At 45.8% G+C, this 13,398-nt stretch overlaps 1 protein-coding gene across 9 annotated transcripts in view; it reads right to left on the minus strand.

Annotated features, from left to right (window-relative positions):
- Positions 1-13,398, minus strand: part of ankhd1 (ankyrin repeat and KH domain containing 1) — a 35,142-nt gene that overhangs the window by 1,674 nt on the left and 20,070 nt on the right. For 2 of the 9 annotated variants that reach the window (XM_065287036.2, XM_065287037.2), the window contains exons 4-31: positions 13,214-13,370; positions 12,765-12,927; positions 11,638-11,785; positions 11,283-11,516; positions 11,078-11,172; positions 10,596-10,833; positions 9,957-10,148; positions 9,690-9,799; positions 9,500-9,587; positions 8,757-8,884; positions 8,503-8,646; positions 8,285-8,387; positions 7,304-8,191; positions 6,895-7,028; positions 6,686-6,797; positions 6,456-6,601; positions 6,180-6,322; positions 5,858-6,071; positions 5,460-5,635; positions 4,468-4,630; positions 4,174-4,269; positions 3,931-4,047; positions 3,645-3,831; positions 3,004-3,508; positions 2,598-2,753; positions 2,051-2,200; positions 318-1,966; positions 15-209 (exon numbers count right to left, since the gene is read on the minus strand). In XM_065287036.2, coding sequence (XP_065143108.1) covers positions 15-209; positions 318-1,966; positions 2,051-2,200; positions 2,598-2,753; positions 3,004-3,508; positions 3,645-3,831; positions 3,931-4,047; positions 4,174-4,269; positions 4,468-4,630; positions 5,460-5,635; positions 5,858-6,071; positions 6,180-6,322; positions 6,456-6,601; positions 6,686-6,797; positions 6,895-7,028; positions 7,304-8,191; positions 8,285-8,387; positions 8,503-8,646; positions 8,757-8,884; positions 9,500-9,587; positions 9,690-9,799; positions 9,957-10,148; positions 10,596-10,833; positions 11,078-11,172; positions 11,283-11,516; positions 11,638-11,785; positions 12,765-12,927; positions 13,214-13,370 — 6,831 coding nt within the window. The remainder of the gene's footprint in view (positions 1-14; positions 210-317; positions 1,967-2,050; positions 2,201-2,597; positions 2,754-3,003; positions 3,509-3,644; positions 3,832-3,930; positions 4,048-4,173; positions 4,270-4,467; positions 4,631-5,459; positions 5,636-5,857; positions 6,072-6,179; positions 6,323-6,455; positions 6,602-6,685; positions 6,798-6,894; positions 7,029-7,303; positions 8,192-8,284; positions 8,388-8,502; positions 8,647-8,756; positions 8,885-9,499; positions 9,588-9,689; positions 9,800-9,956; positions 10,149-10,595; positions 10,834-11,077; positions 11,173-11,282; positions 11,517-11,637; positions 11,786-12,764; positions 12,928-13,213; positions 13,371-13,398) is intronic. The other 7 variants (XM_065287044.2, XM_065287042.2, XM_065287045.2 and 4 more) reach the window with 7 other exon arrangements.

A 13,398-nucleotide genomic window follows, 5' to 3' on the forward strand; every position in this document is an offset into this window, starting at 1 on the left:
AGTTTTGTATTTACAAGTATTGATCTGTGTCATACAGGAAGTCGAGGCACTCCAGGGATGGGGAGAGAAGTGCTGGCGACTGAAAGAGGGTGTGCCCACTGGAGCCGGACCTTGCAGAAACACAGGGCTGGCAGACATGCTTGTGGTAAAGCTGGTGAGCGCAGCAGACGAGGACATGGAATTACCTGCCGGGTCCATTGGGTGCATTCCTGTAGTACATAAAGAACCGAACAGATTTATAAAAAGATTTGACTGCTGTCACCAAAACAGAGAAAAGTGTTCATCAATAGTGCTTATTGTTTGTAGTTTGCCCTCACCAATGGGACTGGAGACCATCCTATGTGAGGAGCAGCGATACCCTGGAGCTTTAGAGCCATCAGGAGGCATGACACTTTCCATTTGCCCCACTCCCGCTATGTAGGCAGCGGTTTGCGCGTTGTAGGCCTGCTCAGGTGGGGTGCGTGTGGGCAGATGGCAGGCCCCCCAAACCTGGTTGTTTCCCACCTGGTTGTTGTCGAAGATGCTGCTAAAGTGATTGAAGAGAGCAGCGGGGCCAAAGTTAGGGGGTAGTTGCGCTTTTCCGCTGTGCAGGTGCATTTGAGAACCATTTATCATGCCAATGGTGGAGGACATTGATAGAGAGGGAGGCGGCATGCCAGTCCCACCCATAGGGGGCTGAGCCTGTTGTTGTTGCTGCTGCTGTTTGAGAGGCTCCTGTGAGGCTCCTGGAGGCACGAACTGCTGCTCCTGCAGGGCACCCGGCGGCATAGTGTAGTAGGGTGACGGAGGCTGCATGCGTGGGGACACACCGGGCACGGCGGGGGAGGCGTAATGAGGTAAGGTGCTGCTGGTGTTAGTGACTACTGTGCTACTGCAGGTGGGAAGAGGGAGGCGCGTGACAGGATGAGATGACCCTGGTTGAGATGAAGAAGAGGAACTGGGTTCTGTGGTGGAGGGAAAGTGTGGTGGAAGCTGCTGTCGGCTCTCGGGCTGTACGGGCAGCGCTGAAGGACCTGATGGAGAGGAGGTGAAATGCAGGGGTGCAGAGGAGCTAGGGCCATCAGATGCACTGGATTGTGCAAGCTCTGTGACAGGCTTTTCTTTAGCAGGGGTGCTGAGGCCGGCAGGCTCAAGCTTGGGCGGTGTAGGATGCTGTGGTGGTGGAGCGATGGGCGTAGGTGGAGGGGGTGGAGTTGTAGGGGTGGTCGGAACGCAGCTGATGGGAGATTGAGCAACTTGTGCCGGCGGGGCGCTGTTGACGGTGGTGGCCACGGACATTCCAGCCCCTAACTTGGGCTCTGTTGAGAAGAGCTGCTTTCTGACAGAGGAAGGCGTGGAGGTGTTGGTAGGCGCAGTACTGGTAGGAGAGGTGGTGGTAGAGGCAGTAGGAGCCGAGGTGCTGGACGTTGGTGGAGCAGAGTGCTCGGCGTGAAGCGCAGCAGAGCTGATGGGACGTAGTGCTGAATTGCCACTGTGTTTAGGGGAGCTGTTAGCACTACCAGGGCTCACAGGACGCACAGGAAATGGACCCCACGTGTTGGGAGAGGATGAGAAAGTGCCGCCGAATTGTGCCATGGGCAAACGAGGGTGACGGATGTGATGCATAGTCTGGGCTGCTAGAAGGGCCAGCTGAGGATGAGCATAAGCAAGAGGTGGCAAAGACACGAAAGGGGGCCTTACACCCTGTGCCATATTTTTGCCTAATTTCCCAGCCTGCTGAGCCGTAGAGTTGGAGGATGATTGGAAAGATACACCGGCTGCGGGCACCACAGACGGGAGGCCTTTTGAACTGGCTGCTGTAGTGCTTGTTGCCCCAGTGGAGGTGGTGTAGGTGGAGCTGATTTTGGTGTTGGTGCCAGGTGGCCGGATATGATTACGGGGGATGAGATCCTCCAGCTCTTTGGCGGGATCCTGTATCAGCGCGTTGATAAGCTGTACAGCATGCCGTGTAGACTCTGTGCCTCCTCTGCAAAACAAGATAGCACGTGTTCACAACTTATCACAACAAGAAGGGTAACAGTTTTTATGTTCGGAAGACTGCCAGAATTACCTGATTGTGATCATTCTCTCTCCATTCTTGTCTTTCTGTTTGTCCACATCAATGTGCGCCCCTGTAACGTCTTGGATGGCTGTAATGTTGCAGCCACCTCGACCCATAATCCGGGACACCACTGAGGCAGGGACTGAGAGTTTCTTGGATCTACAGGAGAAAAGATCAATCAATAGTGATAAATGCCAAAACTCAGTGCCAGAATGCTAGGGCTTTGCTTTATAGCTACACTAAGGACCTCATGGTGTGTTTTAGCTTATTACAAGGTGGTTGTTTATGGGCCTAAATCAAAAGAGATATGGCTCACGTCAAGTTCTAGTGGATTTCTTACACATTTTATCTTGAACCAGGCAGTTTAAAATAGTCTACCTCTTAACAATACAAGATGTATGATTTGATGCATTAAAGTGCGTAAGAAAAACACACTGAAATGTATGTTAAGGTTTAAGGGGATGTTGAAAACCTTAAGACTGAACAGTAAATTACCAATTTAAATTTAACAGCAAACCATTGAATCATTAAAGAAAAGGCTATCTATGTCCCTCACCTCCGAACCACCTCTTTCCATCCCTCTTCTCTCTTCTGGCCCCTTTTAGGGCTGGTGAGGTTCATCTTACTGTTGGGTGATGTGACTGGCAGTGAAATGGTCTTGAACGATGAGGGCAGGGAACTGGGAGTCAAGTCACTGTGGATCTCATGAGATCTGTTATGAAAACAGTACAAGATGATCGATCTGCTCTCCACAAAAGCTTTTTTGTAACAATCAGCAAAATGTAAATGCAGTATGCTGATAATTTATTAATTTAATAACACGAGAGAATAGCACAAAAAACATTTGGAGTCTCTGCATGCTTGCTGGTGCGATGATGTGACAATTTTCTGCTGCAGTAAGTAACTTTGACATTAATTGCACAATAAGCAACGGCGGCATGCAGAAGTACATGAACTCTTACTTCGGCTGTGGTTTGGAGATGGACACGGTGACCTTCTCCTCACGAGAGCTCTGCAGCGATTGCCCATGTCTCTTCTCAGTTGCAGTCTGGAGGTGGCTGGAGCCTGGAGGGGCTGAGAGGGAGAAGGAGGAAAAGGATGATGATGAGGGCGGGTCGCCGAGCTCCTGACTCTTACTGCCAGTACTGCTTTCACTGTTGCAGTCAGTGCTGTCTAGATTATCCGAGTCGCTGGTGCCTCCCGGTGCCCCACCCCCTCGGGGCTCACCGTGGATCTTATTTTTGGAGGCATTCTGCTGCGCCAGCGCCACTTGTGGGTCTTGTAGGATGATGGGCTCACTAGGAGAATCCTTGGTCTTGTTCTTTTTGTTCTTACGATTGGTGCTCGGTGTAGTGGCCACATTCGCTCGTTTTTTGCCGAAAGTGTTGGTGAATGTTGCGGAGGTGGCGGAGATACCAATGGTTGTGGTGGTGGTAGCACTTGGGGGCTCAATTGGAACCTCCACCTCTGCGAAACAAACACGGTAAAGGTTACAGCAAGATGCCCTTATATGACAAACCTTTAACATAAGTTTTACAAATAAATGCTTAAGTACCACAATTATTGTTTTTCAGTAGGCCCTGAACCTATAAGTGTTCCTCACCTTCAGAGGAGTGTTCCTCACCTTCAGAGGAGTCCTCCTTCTGATCATCCATCTCCGGATAAACCTCTTTCACTTTTGCCTCCTCTTCCTCCAACTTCCTCTTCTGCTCTTCCTTCTTTTTCTTGCGCTTCTCCTTTCTCTTCTCCCGTTTCGCAGCAAGAGCCTGCTTTTTACTTTCTTCACGAGACTATAATCAAACAGTTTAAGAAAAGTTCACCATGATTCAGCATTCTGCACACATCCTAGTTTAACAAACTAGCAGTTACTACTTATCTGTGAAACTAACCTTCTCAAGATCAAGCTCTTTAAGCAGAATGCTGGCGTTCTTGTTGGCCTCAGCAGCCTGCTGATCTTTGGCTTTGACAATGGTTTCCATGCACTGATGACACTTCTTTAGCAGTTCCTAGACAAAGGAATGGGAATGTGTGATTTGAAGACTAATCTCAAGACATGAAAATGTTATTTTGGTAACATAACAGCACTAACAAGAGCTTTTGTGTCTTTGATTTGCAAAAGTGGTCTTTGGTACCTTATCTGCTATGGTTGCAATATATCTCATGCACTCAATGTCAGATGGAAACTGGTTGACTTCCTTCACCAAGTACTGCACCACTTTCACATGGCCCTAAAAGAAAACAAGAACATTCAATCAATGATCAGGAAAAAATTCGTAGAGCTCTGCAAAATGGTTAGACACGTTTTTTTGTCCCATTGGTTAAATAATTTCTCAAAGCACAATAACCTAATTTAATTCTAATTCTGAGTTATGTGGCTCTGGTCATAGTCCAAAATGTCCATTAACTCCAAGATAAAAGGTGCTCACCTTGCGAAACGCTGCCATGAGGGGGGTGATCTTGCGGTTGTCGGCTGCATCCACGTCTGCTCCCGCCTGTACCAACAGCTGCACAACGTCGAAGTGTCCCCCGTTAGCAGCCAACCATAAAGGGGTGTTCCCCTTCTTATTTCGCACGTCAATGTGAGCACCCCTATTTTAACACAGCAGAAAAAGCAGCATTATTAGTGCAGCAATAAAGATGCCACATTCTGTAGAGTGATGCCTGTTTTTAAAGTATGGCTGGGTAAATAATACTAAATATTAATTAACTTTAACAAAACAACATCGATTCGGTAAATTCCCTGAATCGATTCTTAATGTGTGTGCTATACTTCAAAGGCAGGGCTCCATAACAAAAATGGCTAAATGGCCCAGGGCAAGCACCAGTTGACAGAACAGTCACTTGCCAACTCGGTCCAGTGTTGCATTATCACAAATGTTTATCAGTTGCACGTGTTGGACATTAAAATTGGCCTTTGTAATTAAAATATTTAAGCAAAGACGCAAAACAGATCTCAACGCACTACTCACAAGTTGTTTAAAAAGTTTTTATATGTGCACATTTAAAGCGCGTGCCTGAAAAGCTGCAACTCAAGACAGTGCACAAAAACTGGGTTCACATTTTCTTGTGTTGAATGGGCATGTTTAAACAAAATTATTTAAAAATACTGATTATTCTAAAAAACAAGATCTGTTGCGTTAATGTAAACCATTCGAAAGAAAACGTATGTGTAACAGTATACTGGATCTGCTGCCATTACATGTAGGTCTTAAAGCGACATCAATATTTCATAAAAAATATATTTATTATGCTAACTAATCGGATCGAAAATCGAAAACATAAAAATAATTAAAAAAAGCCAAATTGGTCAGAATTCCCAGTCCTTTTTTAAAGAATGACTAGTAGAACCCGGATGCAGGGTGAAAAACCACCCGAAAAATCCCATTGACTTTCCCATTGCGCCAAACACAAGACGCACCTGCTAATGAGAAGCTCACAGAACTTGTAGTGCCCCTTGTCTGCAGCAATGGTGAGGGCAGTGTCACGGGAGGAGGGAACAGGAGGGGCATTGACATCTGCCCCTTTATCCAAAAGCACACGACCCACTTCAGCATAACCGCCGGACGCAGCCTCCATGAGAGGGGTAAGACCCGTCTGGTTAAAAGAAAGGTCTCATTATCAAAAATTCTTTTTGGACAGTTTGTGTTTACTTTCCACCATAACTGACAACATGAAATTCCTGTTTTTGTCAACTACAATTACAGGTTTTAGAGCTGTCCGTTTCAGCTATAAATAACAACCGTAATTCGATACCATGTTTGTTTATACATATACTCAAGAAGTAGATCACCCAAAAAGCAACATGAGTGCACAGACCTTGGCCCGATGTTCCACGTTGGCCTTTCGGTCCAGCAGCAGGCTGACAACCTCTGCTCGGCCCTGAAAGCAGGCCAATGTCAGTGCTGTGTTGCGATTGGTCTCTATCTGAGCGTTGATGTCTGATCCCATGTCCAACAGCAGCTTCACCGCAGGCACGTGGCCGTTCATGGCCGCCAACATGAGTGGAGAAATGCCCAGCTTACTGCCAGTCCTAAAAAAGTAACCAGATTTGATACAGTGGCCAGAATTATCAGTTAATACTCAAAGTAGTAAGGCATCCAATTAAATCAAAATAAGTTTATGAACTTAATTTTCTGACCTGGAGTTGATCTCTGCACCAGCATTCAGGAGGATCTTGATGATGTTGACGTAGCCCCCTGAGGCTGCCAAGCTGAGCGGGGTGTAGTCAGACACATTTCGGTGCTCCTTATTAGCCCCACGGAGCAACAATAGCTCCACCACCTGCAATGATAGAGACAGGAATTAACCTTTAAAACAAAAGCAGTTTCAATAACTATTTATGTGTATCTCACGAAGCATGGCAACCAGTTAGATATTAATGTGTAGCTTAACTGGTGGAAGTGGAGCTACTTACCTCTTGTCTGCCACCTGAGCAGGCGAGCGACAAAGGAGTGTCTTTGGTCCTCTCAGACTGAGCTTCAATGTCTCCTCCTTTGTCCAGCAGGATCTCCACCACACCGACATGGCCGGCAGTGGCAGCTAGGATCAGGGGAGTGAACCCTGTGGGCAGACGCATGACAACACTTAAGATCGCTATTATTTTGTGTTACTGGGCTGACTCTTCAGCATAAATGAGCCATTTACCCTTCTTGTCCCGATGTTCGATGTTGGCCCCGCGTGCAATGAGCACTGAGACAAGCTCTTCATGGCCACCTGCACAGGCCAGCGTCAGTGCCGTGTCATGATTACTCTCCGTCTATGGGGAATGAATAGGAAGATCACCAATAGTGCTTTCATAAAAACAAGTGTGCCAAGTTGTGCGAATGATATCAATTGTTGGGTTTGGGTCTTACATGTGCGTCAATGTCCACTGAGGGGTAGAGGGGGAGCATGGAGGACGGGGAGACCGTGTTGATGGGCGTCTGTACGGAGGGCTGAGGAGAGGGTGAAGTTGTAGTGTTTACCACAGGAACTCTGCTGTTGACAGCTGTAAAGACAGAGTTAGTGGTTACACAATGACGCAATGATGTATCTTTGTTCTCAAATGCACAAAATTTGCATATATAGATATAAAACAAAATTTAAAATTATTCATTTTCTTGGATTGACTTTCTTTTGATATTTCACAATAGCTTATAGATGCATAGGCTAAAAGCTGTGAGCAGACTAGCTACAAAAAAAAATGTGTGGTTTGAACTGAAATGACTACTCCATTTCTAATGACTAATATCGTGAAAGAGCCAGTTGACCCAATGAGCTCACCCGCCATGATGTCATCAAGCGTGTCTGTGAGCGTCTGCGCGGGTGTGGCCACCATGAGTCCGTCGGGTGCCTGTGTGAGAAGCCCTGGCCCCAACCCTGTCAGCTGCTGGCCCAGCAACACCCTCTGCAGGTCTGGACTGCTGCTTTCTGGGTACTCGGCGTTACTGAAGTCTGTGGACTGCTGTGTGGCCAAAGGCTGGATGGGAACGAAACTGGTCTGCAATGGGGGACTCTGTAGGGCCTGATTTTGAGGAGGTGGAGGCGGAGGGGGCTGCACTGCCTCTCTGTAGAGAATAGTATCCACCTGGGGCAGCTTGGCACAGTCGGTGTCCTCTTCGTCGTCGTCGTCATCCTCCTCTTCATCATCATCATCATCCTCATTAGCCTCCTCCTCATTTGCGGAGATGGGCCGGTGGTCCTCCTCTCTGCAGCAATCATCGAGATCAGTGCCCAGCTGTGTGGCCTGCAGGGGCAGGGGGGTGCCGGGCATCTCCACCCCTGCCGCCTGGCCCAGCTCATCCTTGAGCCCCTTGGTCTCCATGTATTCTTTGGTGAGCTGCTGCTGCGTCTTCAGCTGCAGCTGCCGCTCGACCTTCTGCAACTCCTTCAGGATCTTCTTCTTCTTCTGCACCTGCTCCTCACGACTCTTCTTTAGCTCCTCGATCTTGTCTTTGGTGAGCGGCTCGCCCTGGATGAGCTCGAGCGACTGAAGCTGTGCCTTCTCGATGGCGCTGATGCGCTGGCCCAGCTCGTTCAGCTTGCCCTCGGTCTCTTCAACGATGCACTCCAGGGGCTGATAGGGGTGGAAAGGGGGCAGCAGGTCAGCGTCTAGGCCACCTGAGGCCACAGAGTTGCTCTGAAGGGAGCCCAGTCTCTGCTTGGACGGACCTAAGAGAAAAACCCAGATGAGTATCGAAGCATATCAGGCAACAGAAAATCGCAGATAGACATACATAATGAAGATTCCTTTGGGAAACTAACCTTTGCTTGTCACGGGTGGGGGTGTGGGGATTGTGGAGGGCACTCTGTCTGGCTCCTGGGGTGGCACCACCATAGCCAGGGCTTGGAATGGGACTCGAGGGGCCTGCACACATACAACAAATATCCAATTCAATTAATACATCTTTAATAGTGGTTAAAGCATAGCATATATAAACTATTATAGATGCAAGTGGAACTATAAAATAAATATTGTTTACCTGAGAAGTGTCATGAGAGGGGGGTGTGAGCTGGGAGAGATCTGGGGCAGGGACTGACAGAATGTTGTTTGGGTAGTCTAGCAGGTAGGACACCACATTAGTGTGACCCCCTTTAGCAGCTTCAATCAGCATTGTGGAGCCATCCTATGGGGAGGAGATATGAAACTCAAATTAATACAAAGTTAATGTGATTTCATAACCAATAAGCCATTTCCATTCGTGTGATGTAACACTGTGTGAAGAATAACACTTACCTTCAGTCTGTGGGTTGGGTCTGCTCCATGGGCCAACAACAGCTCCACCACGGCCAAATGTCCCCCAGCACAGGCAAGAGAGACAACTGTGTGGTCATTGTTGGCTGTGGCTCTATTCACATTAGCACCTGCAGACATAAAACTCATTAACTAATATTCAAAACAGATGGCAGCCGTTGTGTCCATGACAAGGAATCTGATGCATCAGTCGCACAGATGCATATCCATTACCCTTAAAACTTTGCAAATTGAAATAGCGAATTAAAAATGCACCTAATGGAAAACATACATTTCACCAAACCTTTTTTGGAATGACTTATTGAAACAGAACAAAGTTACATTTAGTCGCTTAAAGTTCTAATGAACAATTACGCGTCTAACCTGTAGGGGGAGCAAAGAGCAATAACTCTTTAGTGTTGCTTTAACATTGGTTAATGGAAACATAATCATTTCGCTAACGTTTGGTGCAAATCTTTAATGGAAACCAGCCTAATGTTGTAGTCAAATCTGTCTTATTTAGGTTTAAGTGAAGACCAAGACCAAAACCGTAGAGTCCGAGACAAAGTAAAGATGAAGCTTGACTCGACTCCGACTCCACAGTTTTTGGTCTGGTCTGGACTCAGACTCGAATGAGCTGGACTCGACTACAACACAGGCATCAGTGAATATTCCTTTCAACTCCCAATCCGGTATTGTTTCAAGGTAGATTTATAAATTTTGTATACACAAATGTCACAACTTGCCTTTGCTGATGAGGAACTGCACAGTACACAGGTGTCCTGCTCTGGCTGCTTTCATCAGTGGAGTCCTGCCCCCTTCTGATTCATGTTCCTGAAAAACAAAAACAACAGTCAGCTCCAAACAAGTTTCAATTTTATAAAAATGTAAATAAAAAGCAATTATGATAAATTATAAAAACAATCATCTACAAACCAGGTCGGCCCCTGTCTGTAGCAGCACATCAGCAACATCTGTGTGTCCATTCTCACAAGCATATGTCAAAGCTGTGTCACCCGTGGCTGTGGTGGCATGAACGTTAGCCCCTAAAAAGAGCAAGAAGTGTGAAAACCTTTATTACCTAAATAAGCTTAATGATGCTAGCAAAATCTAAGAAATTCGGCCCAAACCAAAATTCTGTTCTTCTGTTTCAAACTTCTGTGGTCTTAAGATTTAAAAGATGCATTATAAAAAAGTCCCTACCTGCAGCCAACAAGTATTTGACCAGCTCTAGATGCCCCTCCTGTGCAGCCTCCATAAGCGGTGTAGAGCATCCCAGCTCAATGTCCGCCCCAGCTTTGATGAGGAAATCAGCCACCTCCAGAAAACCCCCGCAACATGCTAGAGTCAGCGCCGTCTCCTGCGTCTCCTCTGTCTGAGCGTTAATATTTGCACCTAGAAACAGCATTGTACAATTACATGACTGCAGAGAAGGTTAATGGTGGCCTAGTAATACTTAACAGTGTGCGTGATGTCACAAATGTCATCATCAGAATAGTATGCGTGTACTGGATGCGCTCCGCCAGATTTTGTAGCCGCGTTTACTTTGTTTGCATATGTAGGCCAGGAGAGGTATTGCAATTTGTCACAATGCGTATACATTAGACGTCTGTGTACATGTGAAAGTCAAATGAAGTATACTTTGCAAGGCTGTGTGTTTGATTGTGCAGGTATGCTTATGTATGCATAAAAATGAAGTATACTTGGGCCTATATGTGCCATGTGGTGAAAAAAAATGAAAACGGTCATTTTATTCCCAAGTCATTTGGTAGGTTTGTGTGCAAAAAATTGGTAGGCTTCCACATTTATATCTTTATAAAAGTACCGAAGGGACAACCATACCTTGTGCCAGGAGCAGTGCAACCATCTCTTCGTGGCCCTCACGGGCTGCCTCCATCAGTGGAGTGTAGCCCTCATCGTTAACCTCCTCGAGGTTAGCTCCCCTCTCGATCAGCAACGCTGCCAGCTCCACATGTCCTCCGCAGGCAGCCAGCGTCAGTGGGGACTCAAATGAGTCAGCGGGCATGTTTACCTGTGCCCCGCTATCCAACAGCAGCCTTGCCACCTCTACATGCCCATCCTACACAGAAAAAAAGGGGATTTACAGCTAAAAAGATGTGCAAGCGTATGAGTCTGCACAGTAGGGACAGGATTGCATTTATAACATGGTTTCATAAATGAAAACTCATGAGTCAAAAATCCAGAATGGTAAATGCATATATTGCATTTCAATTCAAGCTTCTGCTTAGGAAAAGAAGCCAGTACTCGAGTACTTATAGCACTTTAAGCACTATTAGGAATCCTTATATATGAAGTTTTAGTACCATGCAGGCCTCCATGAGTGCTGTGTGCATCTCATCTGTCTTGTGCTCCTGGTCGGCTCCTGCTTCTAAAAGAAACCTGACCATGTCTAAGTGCCCTAAAGAAGAGACAGAAAACAGTCACCCATAATCTATCAAACTTGGCACTAACAAAGTGACTGATTTCATTTGAACACAAACACCATCTCAGTGATACACAAACTCCCACCTTTATAGCAGGCGAGCGTGAGCGCGCTCTCCTTAAACTCGTTGGAGTGTGTATTGATTCCAGCACCATACTCCAGGAGCACGCGAGCGACCTCCACGTGGCCTGCACTGGCAGCCTCCATCAGAGGAGTGTGACCGTTCTCGTTGTGATCTTCAATGTTGGCACCCTCCTTGAGCAACACCTTTACAACATCCAGAAAACCTCCCGCACATGCATAAGTCAGCGCTGTGTTCCCTGAAAAAATGTATGTGATTTAAAAAAGGAATGTATCAGCAAAGCCAAGCATACACATTTGTTTACACTGACGCAGTAATGCCCCATGTGTTCACAAGCATGCCTTGGTAGGCTGTTGTACCTGTTGAGGACTGTGCGTTAACGTCAGCTCCGTGCACCAGGAGCAGTTTGACGATGTCGACGTAACCGCCGCTTGCAGCAGCCATAAGTGGCGTGATGTCTCCCTTGATTCCTCTGTCCTCCACGTTAGCGTGCATGGCCAGCAAGACCTACAAGCATTTATCAGTTAACAAATTCATATCAACATGAATAATTTTAAATGTATGACTTATTTAAAATTGTGATGTATACCATGACTATTTGATTTGTATACTTTTTTGTTTCATTAAAAAACAAGTGGTCTTTCTATAATGGGAAAACTAGCTTAAATTTTAATGACTCAACTTGTACAACACTGATTTTCAAGGATGCAAACTCGACAGGAGTGAAAAGAGTGACAAAGATGCGAGCTCAAGGTAGATATGCAAGGAATAATTATTATTTGACAAAAATGCACATCCAAGGTTGTAATGCGGCACCAAGCGGTTCTGTTTACACAAGGCTTCTTCGTAAATGCGTTGACTGCGGTTGGCTCACCCCAAACTGTGGTGACGCGGCCAAAAAGCCAGAAATAAACAGGTGCTGCGCAGTTTGACAATATCTAACATTGATTTATGAGTTGTGTGAACTTAATCTGTGCAAATTCCATAAAGTGATTTTAAATTGTAAAACAAAACCCGTCAAACAGGCTATTGATTTGACTTTGTTACTAGGGCTGGTCAAATGATTACTTGGGATAAGTTGCATATTAAATAAAAGTTTGTATTTGTTATATATGTGTGTGTGCACTGTGTGTAATTATTATCTATGTATAATTAAATACACACACATACATGTATTAATTTAAGAAAAATTTTATGAACATTTATTTATATATATATATATATATATATATTCACATGTAATTGTTTCATAAATATATACATATATAAATGTGTGTGTATTTAAAGATAAATAATAATTACACACAGTACACACACATTTTATGCAAACACAAACTTTTATTTTGTATGCGATTAATCGCATAATTAAATAATTATTTGACAGGTTATGTCTTTTTGTTTGACTACTGAAAAGAAAGCTTCATGTATGGATTATTGCTGTGATATCACAAAGCATAGTACAAGTGTCTGAGTTTGTACACAGTACCTGTGCGAGCTCATAGTATCCAGCGGAGCAGGCCAGACACAGCAAGCTCTCGCCCTCCTCTGTGTGTTCGTTGACGCTGCGTCCCTCGTCTAACAGCTTCCGCACTGCGTTCACGTCGCCGTCCGAGCAGGCCTCAGCCAGGCTACGGCTAAAAATAACCAGACTGCTACAATTACTGCGACTGTGCAGGCGAAGCTAAGCTAACTACTCTAATTGAAGGCTTATAGAGCAGCAAAAAAGATCTGTACAGCTGCTTTTGTTTAATTACAGATAATACAGGTCATGAAAAGAATTCACAATTTAGACTTTAAACATTTATACTGAGACAAAGCAAAGGTCAGTAAGAATTGCTGAGACTTTATACTTAAGATGAAGTAATTCTTGCTGGTCGATTATGAATGTTGCATTACAGAATTGGAAATTAAATGTGCGTGAGAAAAGATGCCTACTTGTCGGCCTGGCTGGCGTTGAGCGTGTTTTCTGCCCTCATGCGGGTGAGGGCGGCGGCGGCCTCGTCCAGCGCGCAGCTCACCGACGACGTCAGTCGGCGTAACACCTCTGGATCTGCAAAGGCTTTGCCATCGGGAGTGGAGAGTTTACCAATGCCTGCAGCGTCCAGCCCCACACCAGTAAC

Source organism: Paramisgurnus dabryanus, chromosome 18 (genome assembly GCF_030506205.2).
Source record: "Paramisgurnus dabryanus chromosome 18, PD_genome_1.1, whole genome shotgun sequence".
Taxonomy (NCBI): Eukaryota; Metazoa; Chordata; class Actinopteri; order Cypriniformes; family Cobitidae; genus Paramisgurnus; species Paramisgurnus dabryanus.